Source organism: Parambassis ranga, chromosome 5 (assembly GCF_900634625.1).
Source record: "Parambassis ranga chromosome 5, fParRan2.1, whole genome shotgun sequence".
NCBI lineage: Eukaryota > Metazoa > Chordata > Actinopteri > Ambassidae > Parambassis > Parambassis ranga.
Genome location: NC_041026.1, coordinates 13,452,417 through 13,470,236, shown reverse-complemented (window position 1 = coordinate 13,470,236; position 17,820 = coordinate 13,452,417). Strand labels below are relative to the sequence as shown.

General features: G+C 40.2%; 1 protein-coding gene across 1 annotated transcript in view; it reads left to right on the top strand.

Moving 5' to 3' along the window:
- The window catches only part of LOC114435538 (receptor-type tyrosine-protein phosphatase T-like), a 257,192-nt gene that overhangs the window by 149,437 nt on the left and 89,935 nt on the right, over positions 1–17,820 (top strand). The window contains exons 13-16 of the mRNA XM_028405262.1: positions 226–328; positions 2,886–3,162; positions 11,871–11,907; positions 15,019–15,075. Coding sequence (XP_028261063.1) covers positions 226–328; positions 2,886–3,162; positions 11,871–11,907; positions 15,019–15,075 — 474 coding nt within the window. The remainder of the gene's footprint in view (positions 1–225; positions 329–2,885; positions 3,163–11,870; positions 11,908–15,018; positions 15,076–17,820) is intronic.

The following is a 17,820-nucleotide window of genomic DNA, read 5'->3' as shown; positions in this document are numbered from 1 at the left end:
TAAGGTGCCCTTCCCAACTGAACCTCAATGGAATAAAGGAAAACAAGTGCCAACACCTGTGTCTGTGGACTTTTGGAGGCCTGTATGTGCCCAAGGACAACTTATTACAGCCAAGTCAGGAAAAACATGACTGTCTGTGTTTCAGTCCGTGAAGTCAGTTCCAAATTCTGCAGCCAAACATTATCTGTTTTCATATTTTCATATCTGAAACTTTTCTTTCTTCAGCCCCTATGATGCCAGAGTACGAGTCAGAGGCTCCACTTAATGAGACGGAGACCACCATCACTATCCTGCTGAAGCCCGCCCAGTCCCGAGGAGCACCTATTAGGTAATTTTGTACAATTTTTTATTTTCCATAAAATTAATTTTTCTTCTTTCCTTAACTCCATCTGTTCTCCACTTTTTGCCTAATTTTTTCCTCTCCTCTCATGTTCCCATCTCCCTTCACCCTTCTTCTTTTTCCATCCACTTTCCTTCAGTCTACCTCAAGGGGCTCTTTTAAAGCCATTAAAGTCACTCACATGTATAAGTCCAATTTGTATGCAAAAGAACTCAGAGAATGGGAGATTTAAAAAAAAAAAAATACAAATTTGGCAGTGTACCATATTGTCATTACGCACTGATGTTTTGTAGCTTTTTAGCGCTGCCTCACGGAGATTCAACTCTAAGCAAACGTGACGGGTCCAAATGTCTGACAGTAATTTGGCTGGTCACTTGAAACTTGAAAGCTTCCAGGCAACAGCTTATGGACAGGAACTTAGCATTTTGTTTTGCATGTTACACAGAAAACATGATTCTATTGCAGTTCAAACATAAACTTCAGTTATGTTTCAGTTAGCCAACACCTGTCTCTCTTACATCAGGCACTCACATGCCTCCAGTTTCATTTTTCTTGTCCTTACTCTTCAAAACACAACCCGTCAGTGCACAGGCCCAGCTAATTTATTTCTTTTCCTTTTCTCAATTTTTCAGTCTGCGTGTTTTTTTTAATTAAAAGTTCACTTTGAACATGTGATTTCATCCATTTAATTGGTGTACGGGGGAGAACATTATTCTTGCTCGCCTTTAGGGAAATACAGCCTCGACAGGGCTGCATGGAGAATATATATCACTTCAATTTGGACTTGGGGGAAATGGATTTGTGAAATGTGAGTGTGGGTCACTGGTTTAGTGTTAATTTCTGTAAATCTCATACCACATCTCACCATTAATCACCCACACATGGCAAATATCCAGAGATAAGCCCCCTTAATGTGTCTGCTTATTATGTGTGTTTTGTACATGTGTTACATGTTTTAAGTGTCAACAGATGTGCATGGAGTGCCATAGAGAATGCATCTGTTGCTTGATGTGTACACAAATCTTTTTGCTGCTGTGTGTGTGTGTGTTTTAATAATTTATTTATTCTAAGGAGATCATAGCATCTGAAGTTCAGGAGCATAGATGAGGAATGGCAGGACTAAGAGGGGCAGCTGCTCTGGATGACACTTTTAACATCAGTGTGCATTGGGGGGTGGGGGGTGGAGGCTAACAGAAGATGTCAATATGCAAATATTTGTTCAGAGGGTAAACACAAATGTCCGGGCATACATGCATATTTGTCTACACACAGATGACAAGACATACATGGAGAAGTAAAGACATGACACATGAACAAGCAGAAAAGATTTGCCAGAAAGAGACAAGTACAGTTATGGACAGTCAGGCTGTTCACATATATTTTAAAACACACCTAAGTACACACACTCACAACTCCCTGTTCTCCTCTTGTACCAGGCCTTTGCTCTGTCCCTCATGCAGCCTCTGAAAGCCATTAGTTTGAAATGGATATTTCACCAGAAAGGCAGAAACAGCATAGAGTGTGACAGTGAGCAAGACAGACAGAGAGAGAGAGAGAGAGAGACTCATCTTTGGTCATCAGCAATTATCTTTTATGAAAGCTGCCAAACGGGAACTGGGGATAATTGGCCGCGGCCCCCTTCACAGAAACATACATTTCCCTAATTGCGTATAATTGTGAAGTGAGTTCTTGGCGTGGAGGACGGAGGTAATTGCGGAGGGCCGCTGCGTTTGTCCTGACCGCTAAAGGAGCCCTCAGCCATTCATGAAGCCTCTCAGAGCGTAATGGAAACACACACACACACACACACACACCTACACAGACAAAGATAGGCCTTCATTGAAGTGTATAAACACAACTCTACACACGTGAGCACACCTGCTAAGGCACACACAGTTACATGCACACCTGTTAGAGCGAGTGCACAGACAATGGGATACAGGGCAGGAGAAAACACACCTGGACTACCGCAGATACACACACACACACGCATACACAGACTTATATATTTTTACTTTTAATTCGCACTTCGCAGCTGAATCAGCACATGAAATGGTATGCCAGGTACTTTATTAGAAAGTTAGCTGAAGTCTGCTTCCACTTCCAAAAAAAGTGACCCTTAAAACAAATTATCCCCCTTTTAAAAGGATACTCTGCATTTTTTCTAAGGATTCTATAAAGACTTTTTCTGCTAATACTTTTATTGCTGTAATGGACATAAAGCACTCCAGAGATTAAAACTTTTTTCTGCAAGTGCCTGAATTGTTGTGGTAAGTACGGATGTCAGATAAAACACCTCACTGTTGCAGCGGGCCTCTGTGTCAGAGCACCAATCCCACCTGCAGCTTTGCTCTGCTTTGACCTGTTGAAACGTTAATGCTGGGTACTTAGTCTAAACGGAAACAACAAACAACTGACAAACTGAAATCTCCTCTAAAGTGATCGATTGATTCATCTAGACTCCACATTAGTGCAACCTTTGTCAGTTTGGAGAAAAAGCTTTACAACCAGCAGAGCTGCTAAAAACCACTGTTTGTATTTACAGCTCCTACCAGCTCGTTGTGAAGGAGCAGCGCAAGTCCAAGACCCGCCGTGCCGCCTCGGAGTCTCCCGAGTGTTTCTCTGCTCCCGTCAGCTTCCGAAACGCCTCCATCTTGGACTCCACCTACTACATCGCTGCAGAACTGCCGCCATCCAGCCTCACTGTGGTGCAGCCGTTCACAGTGGGGGACAACAAGAGCTACGGTGGTTTCTGGAATCCTCCACTATCACCTGCCAAAAGCTACAGTATCTACTACCAGGCCATGAGCAGAGCTAATGGGGTGAGTCTCACAGGTTTTCAAAACTATCTTTCATCTTTGGACACACACTTGTTGACAATCACATAGTTTTGGGACTAAATATAACAGGTTGAATTCATTTTTATGTTTTATAGAAAACTCCAATCTTATTAAAACTTAACAAATAGGAGCTTTTATTTTAATGTTTTGGAGCTGCTGGTCGATGGATCATGGTCAGAGCCTAATGAGTGTTGTCACAGCAAATGTCAACAAATCAGTAGTTGAAGCAAAGATAAATTTGCAGGCTGGGAAGTCTGAATAACTATTCTCTGGACTCGACTCCAATAAATTGAATGTTATGTGTCCCCTCATCAGAAAAAAAATAGAATAATGTTCTGCTGGGAATCCTCTTTTCTCAAATTCTTCTGTTGGTGTCCGCCTGCTGCCCCTTTTTCGTCTGGTAATTATACCATCTGCAAATACAACAACACCCCACCCACCTCCACCACCCGTCTCCCTCTCAAAACTCATTCACAACTTGAACTTGGCTTTTGAATTTCCATAATACTCTGAACTCCTGTGAGGGTTGTTTTAATTTTCCACTGCTGTAACCACGGTAACTCGGCTTGGAGAGCAAGGCCGGGCGAGCTGGCTGATGTTGTGATGTAATATCCTCTTCCAGAAGGCAGATTTCCCACAATGCACTCATACAGAGAAAGACTATGTGCAATTGGGAGTGAGTGTGTGTGTGTGTGTGTGTGTGTGTGTGTGTTTAGGGGGTTTCTTGCATGACCGAACAACTGTGACTGTGAGCGAGTACGTATTGAAAGTGTGAGTGTTTTTGCCTATGCGTGCCAGTTGTGTGTGTGCTTGAGTGTGTGCAGGCCTTAAATCCGGTCACATCAGAGTTCTTTATTTGATTGGATCTCAGTCAATCCAATCAAGCTAAGGTTTGTTTGGGTCATGGATTGGAACATTGTTGGGGACAGCAGTGGCGAAAACTAAATAGAAAAGCAAGTGGACCTGCACAGCCACTGTAACCCAGATGATTTGATAAGTAAGTCCAGCATAAAAACTGGACACACAGTCATAAAACTGAATTTCTGCCAATAAATCTATCTTTTTTTCTGTCCAGTCAAAAAGATATATTATTATTTTTCTCTAAATTTCAGCTATAGCAGCAACTTAATAGCAACAGCTAGTTTCATCTTCTCAGATTAGGTACAGTTCCATGATTATGTCAACCATGAAAAAATATGTATTTGCAGTAGCAAGATTATTGGAGATATTAACATTAGGTTCAGGGATGTAACTTTTACTTAATTAAAATGCCAATTCACCACAAAATCAGCAGTGCAGTGCTTTTATCCATTGGTTTGGTTTTAAATGGCGAGCTTTGGAGAGATTCCTGACTTTCTTTCTGTTATAATTTAACTATACAGCACTGAGCTCATGTTGCGGGTGCCATGAAGTCACAGTCATCATTTCAGGGTGTTAACCGATGCTAGCTGCCATAAAATCACTCTCCTATTCTTTTTTTAATGTACAATAGCTTTAAGACAATGTCCCATTATTTTTCTTTCCATGAAAGCCCTGTAGGTTTTACTGCTTGGAAAAAAAAACAAGTAAATGTTGGTATCAATAACCAATTTAGGCCTTTTATACTGACCAATCATTGCAGACATGTAAATATGTTGAAACATCACCACTCAGTCAAGTCAAGGAACATAGTATAGAATAGAATAGAATAGAATAGAATAGAATAGAATAGAATAGACCGCTGTGGTGTAGTGTGCTGTGCTGCTGAGCCACATCTGTGCACAAAACAGAATGTCAGTATTTGAATAATGTGTTCTCTAAATTCAATCTCTCCATTAGCTGCAGTAAGAAGACTGCATGTGAAGGTGATATTTTGTCAATCAAGGATTTAAGTTTATCTGCAGCCCTCACAAAGTCCTGTAATTTGTCTAATTTCTTTGCTGCCAGTCATTTTGAATGAGTAGGTGTCATTTTTTTCTGCCGTGCTGTATGACTCCTTTTGGAAAGATACTCCTCTTTTACATTTTAGAGAACTTGGCTGGTTTGTCATATTTTGATCCCATGGATGAAAGTCTGTTTCACATTCTCTGCCTGTCTTGGATAATCCTGCTACTGTGTGTTTTTTTTCTCCCCTTTGAGCTCCACCTGTCCATCAAGGAGGATGTCTCTCCTCCTCCTTTCTCTTTAATTTTCTGTCACTTTCTCTCTTGAGGACGTTTAGAAGAAATTGTTCCTCAATCCACCCACTCATCATCTCTACATTACTCACTGCTGCTTTCTGTCTCTGCTCTTTCTTCTAGTTGAAAAATTCAGTTACATGTTTTTAATGTGTCCTCTAACCAAATTCTCTCCCTCCCTCCCTCTCCTCCCCCTCCATAGTTTTTTTTGTCTAGTTTTTTTGCTCTCTTTGTTCTTTTCCTTGTTACCTTCCTTGCCATATCATCTTTATTTTTTCATCACCTCACCTCCTCCAAACTTTTTTTCTTCCACTGCCTCCTACCTTACATTTGACTTCCCTCCTTGCATCTATATCATCTTTCCCACCTGGTCATTTTTTCTTGTTCTCTTGTCCACCTGTTTTTTTTTCCTCCCTCTGTCAGTGTCTCCCTCACCCTGTAACTCCCCCCCCCCCCCCCCCCCCCCCCTCTGGGGCGACATCAGTCTGAAGCCAGCCTCTCATCTCCCATCATTGTGCCAATTAGTTGACGCTGCGCACATTAAAACTACTCACCGGCGGCAATCTTTATGTCTCCCCCGATGTCTTGTGATGTCACTGTAGACACACACTCATGCCACCCACATTAAAGGCAAACACACACACACACACAGACAGGAATGGAGTGCCTGGGGCTGTAAGTAAGTAAGAGCAGGAGTGATTTGGGACTTTGGGATGAGGAACAATTGTGGGAGTGGAATCAAAGTCTAAAAAGAGTGAAAGAGACATTCAGGAAGATAGAACACTGGGGGCAGAGATTGAAGTGTTTTTTTGTTTAGGAGAAATAGTGCAGGAAAGAAAATATTAAGCACTTATTAACCAAAACCACAATGTCCTATTAACTTAACCTAAACCAACACACTTTCAACTTGTCACATAGGGGTGCTCTAAGTCCAGCAGGTCCCCCTTTAGCATCATTCAGGACAGTGCACACTCCTACCAGGTGGGAATGCCAACAGCATTGGCAGATGGGAAATGTTTAATTATCTTAAACAAGTTTATTATACCCATCCAGTTATTCTAGCTGGAGCTCATCCCTATAGACAAATATGCCCACACCTCGTCCTCTAAGTGCAGGATGACTGTCATGCACACTTGAGTCATGGAGTTTATGATCATAATACAGTCAGTCTTGGTATATATTGTCGATTCTACTGGTCTTACATCATATAAAGAAACCAAATTTTGAAGATCAATTATCTGCCTGACTTACTGAAAAAAGACAGTTCCTACTTTTAATGGAAACACAATTTGCGTCATGTCATCAACAACATGTCATGTGAGAATATGCAAAACCAGAGACACACAGAGGATCTGATGTCTGCAAATGCATTAAATGACCTATTTTAGCCGTAATGTTACAATATGGCAAATTATTGTACATTGTTGAGGCACATTTTTATATTATATTATATTATATTTATCCTAACAGAACATATAGATGTAATGCCTAACATACAACGTCATCTTACATTTATGGTACCAGAATCACGGCACAATCATGTTCCGATACAGCCAGAGAAATGTGCACATACACTGAAATATTAACCTCATGTTATGTTTTGGTGAGGACAGGCCATTTCTATGGTTCTATGGTTTATAAGTGTCAGTTCCCTCTTCTTTGCCACAGTGATGAGTCCCAAACTGTGTCCCAGATTTTCTAATTCATTATTTGTGTATCAGAAAGAGACTCTTCTATGACAGCTGTCAGATAAAAAATGATGGTAAGGGGTACTATACACTTGATGACGTGTCCAAGTGAATCTAACCAGCTGAACATGACCATAAACAGGAGCCCCTGTCATCACAGTTGTACACTTTCCAGTCTCCCCTGCTGAGCACCTCCTTGTGACGCCGCTTCAATCCATCAATGTGGCAAACCGTTCATTCAAAAGAACATGTTGCCTCTGAGCAAAACCCAGCCAGCAATTATGTTTGTCACAATGCTGTAGTTGGAGAAACAAATAAGTAATGAATTAATATAATTTCAAAGAGACAGGATTGCGGCAAAGTAGAAGAAGGAAAAGAAGGTAAAGACAATGCATTCATTTTAATGAAAACAAGAGTGTAGGTAAAGAAAGTAAGGAATAAAATGGAGATTGCAGAACTAAGTTAAGAGAAGAAGAGCAACACAGAGATAGAGATCCCAGCATCCCAGCATCATTTGAGTGGATTAAATACAGGATGTGATATTCTGAAATAATTCATGGGAGGACAAAAAAGAACATAAAGAAGTTTAGAGACCACCAGGGTTAGGAGGGTGGAAAAAAGGTGGAATTGTTGAAGAGGAAAGACAGAGGAGGTGAAATGAAGGCAAAGAGAAATGGGGCGAGAAATGGCACAAAACAAAAAGAAACGGTGACACACATGGAAAAACATGCCCCTCAGTGCTGAGAAAAATGCAGCCAGACACCTTTCTTGACAAGTAAAAAGCCTCAGGGGCTGGCCAAGGTACTCTGACAATCAACGTCATTCTCACACACACACACACACACACACACACACACACACACACACACGTCTCAGAGTGCAGATTTTGCAGGATGCTGAAGAGCGACAGCAAGAGATTTTACCAACTGACAGTCAAAGTCAATCAAGATGCGCTCAGATAACTCTGAAGTCCTTAAATGCACTTTTCATGCGTGTGTCTTTGGCTATGTTTAGGAATTTGTGCACATGCATTAATATGTTTACAAGAATCTGTTTAGCAACTAGGCCAAAAACAGTATTTATATGTGAGCTGATAATGCGCAGGAACTTGTATTTAAGTAGGATGATTTCTTGAAATAAGAAGGAGATTTAGCAGAACTGAAGTGTTTCAGAACGATATCAAGGACTATGAAAGATAAAAAATTAAAGACAGAATTACAAAAAGAGGTAAAAAGACTACCTTGACTTGCCTGGGAACCCCATCAGCCAATCAGAGTATCCAGAAGTCTGTGAGAAAACATGGTTGGAAATCCTGCCAGTCAGTCAAAACACTGACCCAACCAACTGTGATTGGAAGAAAAGGGAGGAAGAGAGCAGATAAGATGGAAAGATAGCTAGATGGAGAGAGAGAACGCTCACCCACACAGCAGCTGCATCTCCCATACACACTTAGTATTCTTGTCAGGCTTGACAAAGTTAACTACTACACCCACAGAAACACGCACACTGTGTCTCCAGTGTCTCCACCGTAAACAACTCCTCTCCTCAGCTCTCCAGCCTCTACGTATAGAGGCAGGAGATAAATTGGCCTTACATTTATTAACTTTGCTTCTCATAACCCCACCGGGGTTTAACCCATTAGCATGTGCCAAGACAAGGACAGCGCTTCTGTTCACAGTCGCTATGAATCCACAACAGCCACGACGCTAAATTGGCCATAAACAAACACGATGGGGCCAATTTGTAGGAAACACAAGTCACTGGTTCTCAGGGTACCCCCTCCTATCCAATTGGCAGTTCATGCACCTCTGCATAAAATTGAAATAGGTGTAGAAGTTTGAACTTGACATCAAGTCATTGCTTACATCTGTTACGATATGCACACATTTGACAGGGATTATATAACAAAAGGTGGATTTTAAGGTTGAGATTTCAACGTCATGGGTTTTAAGGAACAGATGCAATAAGGCCATGGCCTTGTTACCATGGTAACAAAGATCCTAAACAAATTTACCTTGAAGTTATGTTTGTGCCTAACTGTAACCAAAGCAAAGTAAACAATAAAACACAGCTTTAGACTTCTAGAAAAAAAATTGTATACATCAATGTCAGAATTTCAGTATTAGCATATAGTGATATTGGTAATAGTAGTCAGTACTACTGAAGTTCAATGGTGCGATTTCACAGTAACCATAGAGATATGGAAAGTTTTACATTAATTCTAATGGCATTCCCTTGTCATTGTGAAGTTGTTATATACAAAGAAACCACAATTATTAAGTACTTTGGTAGTTATAATTAAAATAAAAAATGGAAGGCAACAAACCAGTCACTACTGAGGGGAGACTGATATTATTATGCCCTCAGTCTCCAGTTGTCTAGGTGCCTGCAGTTGAGTTAGGCACACCGATGAGGGAGTCAGATAAAGAAGACGATAAAGCAGATACACAGGCAGGTATTTAGTCAATCATTAGTCAAACAGACAGACGCACAGATGGAAAGCAGACAGGGATGTAGTAGAAGCAGGTGTGTTTAGTCTTGTGGAAAGATGCTCACAGTATCCGTCATCCACTAGCATTTATCTTCTATGCTGTTTAGACAGGAGTGCAGACATGACAGCAATATTAACAATGTAAAATTAAACAAAATGCTGATCTGTAGATTGAGAAGAGTCACATCAGTTTGCTATTTGCAATATAAAGACCCAGATGCATTATAATAACACTGACAAAGCAGTGAAGAGAGCCATCTGTGTGTTGTGAACGCAAAGGCAATGGCCAACAGATCCCACACTGATGGGCTCTGCTGCTGCTTCAGCCAACAGCCTGACATATACACAAGGCTTAATATGGCATTGCCTTATCTATAGAACTGCCAATGGCACATAAAGCAGTGGGAGCCACAAAAATAATCTTGTAACCACTGTGTTAAAATGGAGAAGAACATCACAGAAAATTTCTACTTTCACTTGTTCAACTGATCCACATCAGAAACACAGAACCTCCAGCTTTCACTGGTGGAATACTTGACGTTAGTATGACCAGCAAAAAAAAAAAAGAAAAAAAGACAAGGTTTAGAAGAAAATACATCTACAGGGCCAGCGGCTCAGGAGTGATTTTGTTCTAATGCTGAGGTGACAGGTGTCAGCATTGGCAGCTGCTGCAGTCATTGTCTTTGATGAAGACAAATGGACCAACATGTGATGGAGGCCAATCTATGTATGACAAGTGGGTGAGATAGGTACACTTACTGCTGACAGCACGTCATGGAGGGAAGAAAAGAGGAAAAGACAGGAGCAGTGAAGAAATGAAAAGAGCTGCTATAAAAGAAAGCACACGCCACTTCAGGTGGTGGCAGGCCATCGGAGAGGACAGGGGGGAGGGGGGAGAACAAGAACTAAACTTTGATACATGGAGACAGAGTTGAAGAGATGCTGGGACCTACACGGGCTGTAGTCTGTACTCTGTAATGTTTGTTTGTTTTATTCTTTAGTGACAGAAAAATCAAATTACAATTATGGCTTTTACTTTAAATTATCCCTATACCAATAAATGAGCATGGAGGACATGAGAGTACCGTAAAACACAAAGCAGGGAAGATAAATGATGTTAGTTTTGTGTGTGTGTGTGTGTGTGTGTGTGTGTGTGTGATGATGGATCTACTGTAATCAACACCAACAACTGTACAGCATATTGATGTGTTTGTAAATGTGTGTTTTGATAAAAATCAAGCTGGTCAGTGAATTGCAAAATAGGACAAAATAATAAGCTAATAACATGCTCTCATGATCTCATTGATCATCCAGACAAACAGCAAGACAACACTGTGTGTATGGAGCATGGTGTTTGTCTCATGCTTGTAATCCATGTATTAAATGGTTTTAGCCCATTACCTGCAAATTGGATACATTGTTTTAAATACTGCAGACCAGTTTCTGAAGCATGACCCTCTTAATTGATTTATACTCATTTGTGTTCTCTGAAAAAATCTGATTCACTGCTGCAAAACAAACTTACGTACATTTAATGTTTTTTTTCAGTGTTTTCATTTGAAGTTTTTGAATTCTGCTTGTAAGCAAGAGCTGCTATAAAAGTAGTCGCTTTAAACCATATACCTGCAAGCCAAACACCTGAATTTTTTGTCTGTCTAGTTGTTTGATCAACTCATATCTCTAGTTGTCAGTGCACTTACATGAAGGCAATGGTGAAATCTACAACCAAGTTTTATTGATATACACTATAGGCTAATTCAAAAGTTTGGGGTCACTTGGAAATGTGTTTATTTAAAAAAAAAAGGAATATATACAAAGGTATACAGAGGCACCTTTCCAGCAACCATTCTACTAGTACATTGTGTTAGCTAATCGTGTTAAAAAGGCTAATTGATGATTAGAAAACTCCTGTGAAATTATGTTAGCACAGCAGAACTGTTACACTGATCAGAGAAGCTGTAGAACTGGCAAGTTTGTTGTCTGTTCACACATTCTCACAACCATTTTGAACAACACACAAATGTCCAACAGGGGTCAGAAAGAGGGGACCGCCTGTCTCCCTGGTGGCCCAACACAAGTTCACTGGTTTTGTAGGACTTCGGGTGATAGAGCTCTCTTAGTGTTCTGAACTGTAAAAACAGCATCTACTACCCTGTTTTTACACCTATGTCTCATTTCCTTTTACCTGCCACAAACTAACATTGCTTCAGACAGCAGGAGTTGACATATATACCAATGATTATGGCCCATAAAATATAATTACCCCTTCCTATTGAAAACCAGAGCTAAATGTTGGTAGATCTTGGTGTGTGTGGAAAAATAAGTGTCTAAACTGTGTCTCTCTTCTCTCCACAGGAAACCAAAATCAACTGTGTCCGCCTGGCTAACAAAGGTATGAGCACCCTTCCATTGATTCTTAGCCAGCACTTGCACTGATTTTAAAAGTTTGATTAAAAGTTAAAAGTGATCCTTATTTTAATGGTGGGAATACATGACCCCATAGAACAAGTGTTGCAAGTGTGTTAAATGAGATTAACATGCACACACAATCAACTGAAAAACAGGTGTACCCACGCTCATTAGCCGGAGCAAACCCACATCCTAACCATGTAATCCTGCATGATTTTGTTGCATAGCATTCTCGCGCCATCTCCTCCCTTTCTGGTCTCTCCTCTCTCTGTCACAGCATATTGTTCATTTCTCTCTCATACTTTCCGTCTTTTTTTCCCTCTATCCTGCTCCCTCTTTTTCGGTCTCGCGCCACATCCATGTTGCTCATCAGGGTAACTTCATAAAGTGAATCATCAGGGCTATTACATACCGATTGACCACCTTCATCAAACCCAATGGATGGAGGCTAAAGCCCCAGAACCCATTTCGTCCTCTGTTCATCTCCCATCTTTATTTGCTGCTCATCTCTGGCAAATACACCCATTTGTGTACCAGGCAATGTGCTTTGAAAGCTTTTTAGCTTGCTATTGATTTTTCTCACCTCCTCTCTTTTTTTCCATCTGCATCAAGCATTGATTTGATTTTTTCACATCCTCTTTTCTCTGTTTCTGTCTCTCCTGCTGTCTTATTATTTCTTGTCCACATCAAGTGTTTATTACTCATTTGTGCACATTTGTCTCGTTTATATCACTCTGCTCTGTCCATTTCCAGCTTGAGTTTTTATGTGTGGGACGTACTGTGGGTGGAGGTCTACAGTGTGTAAACACTGCTCTTTGTCTGTCTGCATGTATGTGTGCTTAAGAAAAAGACATGCTTTTAACTTTGTGGCTGTCTTTCACATCAGAGTTATTAGTTATCCTAAAACCAACTACTTTCCATGCATTTTTTTTGTAAAGTTTTTGTTATGTGGGCAGTGTTGTGAGGCAATGCAGATGGCTAATTTTGCAAATGCCAATGACTAATTTTGTTGCAATACCTGTTATCCACTCAGTACAGCTGAGTTGAAAAATGCCACTCGCCTGTTTCAGGTTGTTCTATTTAGTGAAATTATCCAGCATCTTTTCTTCTTTTTTTAGTTCAATTTGATATGTAGGTGGGAATTATTGGCAGAACTGAGATTTACTTAAACACCCGTCAGAGGCAGAGAATGAGTGTAAAGTCAAAAAACCATGATTTGGTCCAAGTTATTAAAAGCCTGCAGCTCATCGAAGGGGGAGGTAAAGCATGACAACGTTGCTGATAACTGAAAAACCATCAGATGTGTATGTGGTTAAGGATTGTCCATGTGCAAATTAGCATAGTGCACCTTTTTACCTTAACCAAGAGTCAGCCTCAGGGCTCAGAAATTAAGCTTGTGGGGATGTGCCAAGAACTACAGTTCTACAAACGGCCACTTGAGGGTGGCTCCAAAAGTGAGTCAATCTCCATAGACCTTTATATACAAATTAACATAAGAAATATGCACGTTTGCAGCCTGTTTTTAAACAATTTTGGACTTTAGAGGTAATTTCTGTGTTCATATTTATTTTGCATACTCTATGATTGCTACCAAAAGACCATTAGGTCACCCAACATTTTTTTATGCAGCTATCCACAGGCTCCACCTCTTTGTTCATATTTGAATTAACTGGTTGTTAAAGACAGGGTGGAACCAATATGGCACATATTTTGATCCCTCCACTTTGGTTCTGGTGTGTCTCACTTTAACATGTGCACAGGAGGGGAAGCCAGTTCTACAATTAATAGACGACCCCCCTACTAAGGCAATTCTAAGTGCCTATTATCACTCCCATTGTTTGAAATGACGAACGTGCCCATGGCAGATGTCACTTCCGTTTTGGTCTGTTTTGGTCATTTTGGTCTGTCTGATGACAGACCAAAATGTGTCCTACCACAGTCTTTGTGTTTGCTCGGCACTGCCAAAGGTGTAATAAAAAAATAAGCATCACTCTGTAACACAACCACAAGTAGAGTGAGTGGTTCTGTAGCCCAAACAGACTCTAGTGAGACATCTTCTCTCTGTTTCTGATGTCACATAGTTCCGGTTATCATATCAATAACTGAATGTTCTTTATATGGCTCAAGTAGCTTATGAAATGATGAGACAGATTTAGAAGACTAGGGCTGTTACTTACAGTATTAAATCAATAATGAAGTATCCAAATAGCCATGGCATTGGAATATTGATTACGAACTTTAATAAACAGCATGGGTTCTAAATTAAGAAAAGAAGAGAATTGAAAGGGAAGCTGCGTATATAAAAGTAACTTTTGCTCTCTAAAAACCTGGTTTCTTGGCTTAACTCACTGCCTCTGGGAAATGTAGAAAGAGCTTGGATAAAAGTTTAGATATAAAATCTTAAAGCCACCTAGTTGCCTCAACATTGTTGTTAGAAGCTAAAAATCTAAAAAAAGGGATTTATGCAGAAGGAAAAGTAATGAAAGTGTTACTGGATCATGTCTGGGTGAACCAGATTGTGTCTCTGCAACGTTGCCACGCCACAAAGTTCATCCTTCTACTTTTCTTTCAACCATCACTTGTTTTCTTCTTTTCTCTTCCATTTCCTCCTCCCTTTATTTTTTATTAACCCGTCAAGCCAGGCTGACAGACTCCAACAAGCTCCAATGTTAACTCCCTCCCTTCCCTCCCCTCCCAACACCACATCTACATTCACCGACCACTCCTTGGTAACAAACATCCTCACCAGCAACACATCTGTTCAGGACTTTTCCTGCTAATGGGCCAAGTCAAGCTGCTCATTGACGGTTATACGTCCGCTCGTATTGATCTCAATGTTGTAGTGCTATCTCTCACCACTGCAATTTCTCTCCTCTAAGACAGATTGTGCAATTGAAAACCAGGGAGATCTAAACCGTGATGAAATGGATAAAGACGATTATACATCCTTTTTTCTTAGACTTTTTTCTTCTTTCTTTTCTTTTTTTGTTGTTGTTTGTTTTCTTTCCTCCCCCTTTTCTCTCTCTGTCTCTCTGTCTCTCTCTCTCTCTGTCTCTCATGCTTTCCGGCGGGGACGTGCGGCCCTTGGCCTTAGTGGTAATAGGTAGGGGACAAATAACAACGCCGTACATTCTAGTCATCCCAAGCGAAGGTGATTATTGCTTTATAGGCAGAAATATTTTCTTCCCAATGTTATGTCACAATACAGCCATAAACACAACGCAAACACTACTTCATTTTGGATGTCCCCTGCCCCACACCCTTCCCCCACCTTTACTCCCCTTGTTACTTCTCTTCTTGTTTTTTTTATTATTATTATTGTTTGTTTTTATTTACTCTTTGGTTGGGTTTTGTCTTTCCTTCTCATCACCATCTTACTGTATTTGTTTGCATGTCTGCTCTGCTTCGAGTGTTGCTGGCTGTGTTTGAACCTCCTGTCATGCATGATGACATAAGCACACGAGCATACACACAAACACACATACAGAGAGAGAGACACATACTTCAGTGCAATATATATATATATATATATATGATATTCAAAACATGAGCTGTTTACTATAAGTATAGTTTCAGTCACAGATACACAATCAGGTGATTTGACCGGAACAAAATGCATCATCAACGGACCATGGTGATTTTCATTTACATAGTATCGACCGTTGTGCCCTTCAGAATGCACATCCTGCAGCTCATAGCTTACTTATCACACATTCATTTAGCTGTCCCTAGCATTTGTTGTAACCTAATCCAGTACGGAAAATATATGTAATTATCTCACAAACTATTGTGTATTAAAAAGACCATTATTTAATTTATAACAGTCACTAAAACAACACTTCTCCCTGCAAAACCAGTTCATTTGAAAAGAGCAACTTTCAACGCAACTGTGCAACATTTGAGCTCCACTTCCAATATTTGAAGCTGTTATAGAGAGACATGACACCAGGGACTCTTATAAATGCCTTAAACTTAAGTCTTATATCTCATATCAGTGAAGTTATTAGCTCATCATGAGACATTGTTCAAATGAAATGACAGCATTCTTGTAAAAACCATTTGATTTATTAGAGCATTTAGTGCAGCACAGTTCTTCAGAATCCCATCATCTGTGCGCAATAAATACACCCCAGCATAACATTGTTTACTGAACTGTGTCAAAACCACGTCACTGTTAATCCTTTTAAGATTTGTTTTTTTTGCAATGCAGAGACATGGCAGCAGAATATAAATGTCATCCGGCGATACAACAATCAAAACGTTGACTCGAACAATATAGACACAACAGGGAATCAGTCAGCAACGAGCACAGTCGTAAACTGCTGTCACAGTTCTTTGTCAAGAATATGTGATGACTTCACATGAATACAATAACGCTCATTGTCCTGAGGGAAATAGAGGTTGCAAAACCTGGCAAAAAAATCAAATAAAAATTATGCACATTTTGCACAACTGCAGACTGTCAACTAGTGAAATCAAATATGTATAGATTTTATTCATATGAAAACTGAATACCTCTGAGTGCATTTTACACATTCACACGGTCACATATTCCACCTTAGATAATAAGTAAGAACATTGTGTACATTGATTCATAACCAGTTAGTTATGGCTGCTGCTTCAAAAATAAGATACTCACAATTTAATAAATGATGTTTTAAATCTCAATACATCAGTAAAGTGGTATACAAAATTGTGATGCATGGTTTCAGCCCTGTGTCTGTCCTTTATTATATTATCCCCTTAAATTTAATAGTGTAGGGATTGCCACTTAGCAGTTTACAGCTAAACAAGGCAATTACCAGAAGGTAATTCCACTGTTAAAAACAAACAGAAGCCACAAAATGGTTTGTATTTTGATGTTTACGATAACGTTCTCTCTTCATGTATCAGGCTGGGTTACAGAGCAGTTACTGAAACCACTGTTTACTTCATCAATACACATACACACAGGGCAGCTTCTCACCTTCCACAGTTGCTGCTTCTCTCCCTGCATTTTCCTGTTGCAATGTTAAATCAGTGAGAGTTCAGTCTCACAGCGTTTTATTTTGAAATTCTACTGGACTCTAATGCCAGAGTTCCTGTCTGCTAGATCTTGTTGGTGCAAATTGATGCGCCTTGGGTGTGACCATTGACAGTAAAAACTATGGACAGAGCCTCCGTGACGTCACCCGTTTGTTTCTGAAGAGCCGTTTTGAGGCTCGGTGGGAGGTTCCGGGACTTGATGACCGCCGCCATGTTGGCAGCGTCACGTCAACTAAAACTCCGATTATGGACAAAGAGGGGGAGCACGAGCGGGGTTTAGGGGGGCGGGCGATGTTGCTACTTGTCTGGTGTGAATACTCTCATGGACTAAAAATGCACAGCGTTTCACAGCAGCTGTCGCTACGCTTATGTTGTGCTTCTGTTACGCGGCAGATGTAAATCCAGCTTTATACAATATTATTTTTCAAACATGCTGAATAGCACCTGACTGGTAAATATGACTCCTTAGAATTGTGAAACCGGTCTACCTTTTCAGCAGCCTTTGTAGAGCTCTGAGCTAGTGGCAGGTTCCCCACTCTCTTTCACTGTTCTGCTTCTGTTCTTCTAAAATAAGTTATAACTGTAATAACACAATGATAATTTAGCAGAAATATGTCAGACTGAGTTGATTTCTGCTAAAATTTTTCCTGCATATATTTAATTTCCAATGTAATCTTTTTCTAAGCAGTTTCAGTGGCAAACATTGAAGACACTAGGCCACCAGAACATTTGGTATGTCACAGACAGAAACAATGTGTGAGTCCATTCTACACAATAGTGTACACAGCAATCTAATGGTCTCGCTTGTGTACACTGTACAATTCCAAGCACAGCCATCATGTCTGTAGCGAGTTTGATGCCTAACCTTACA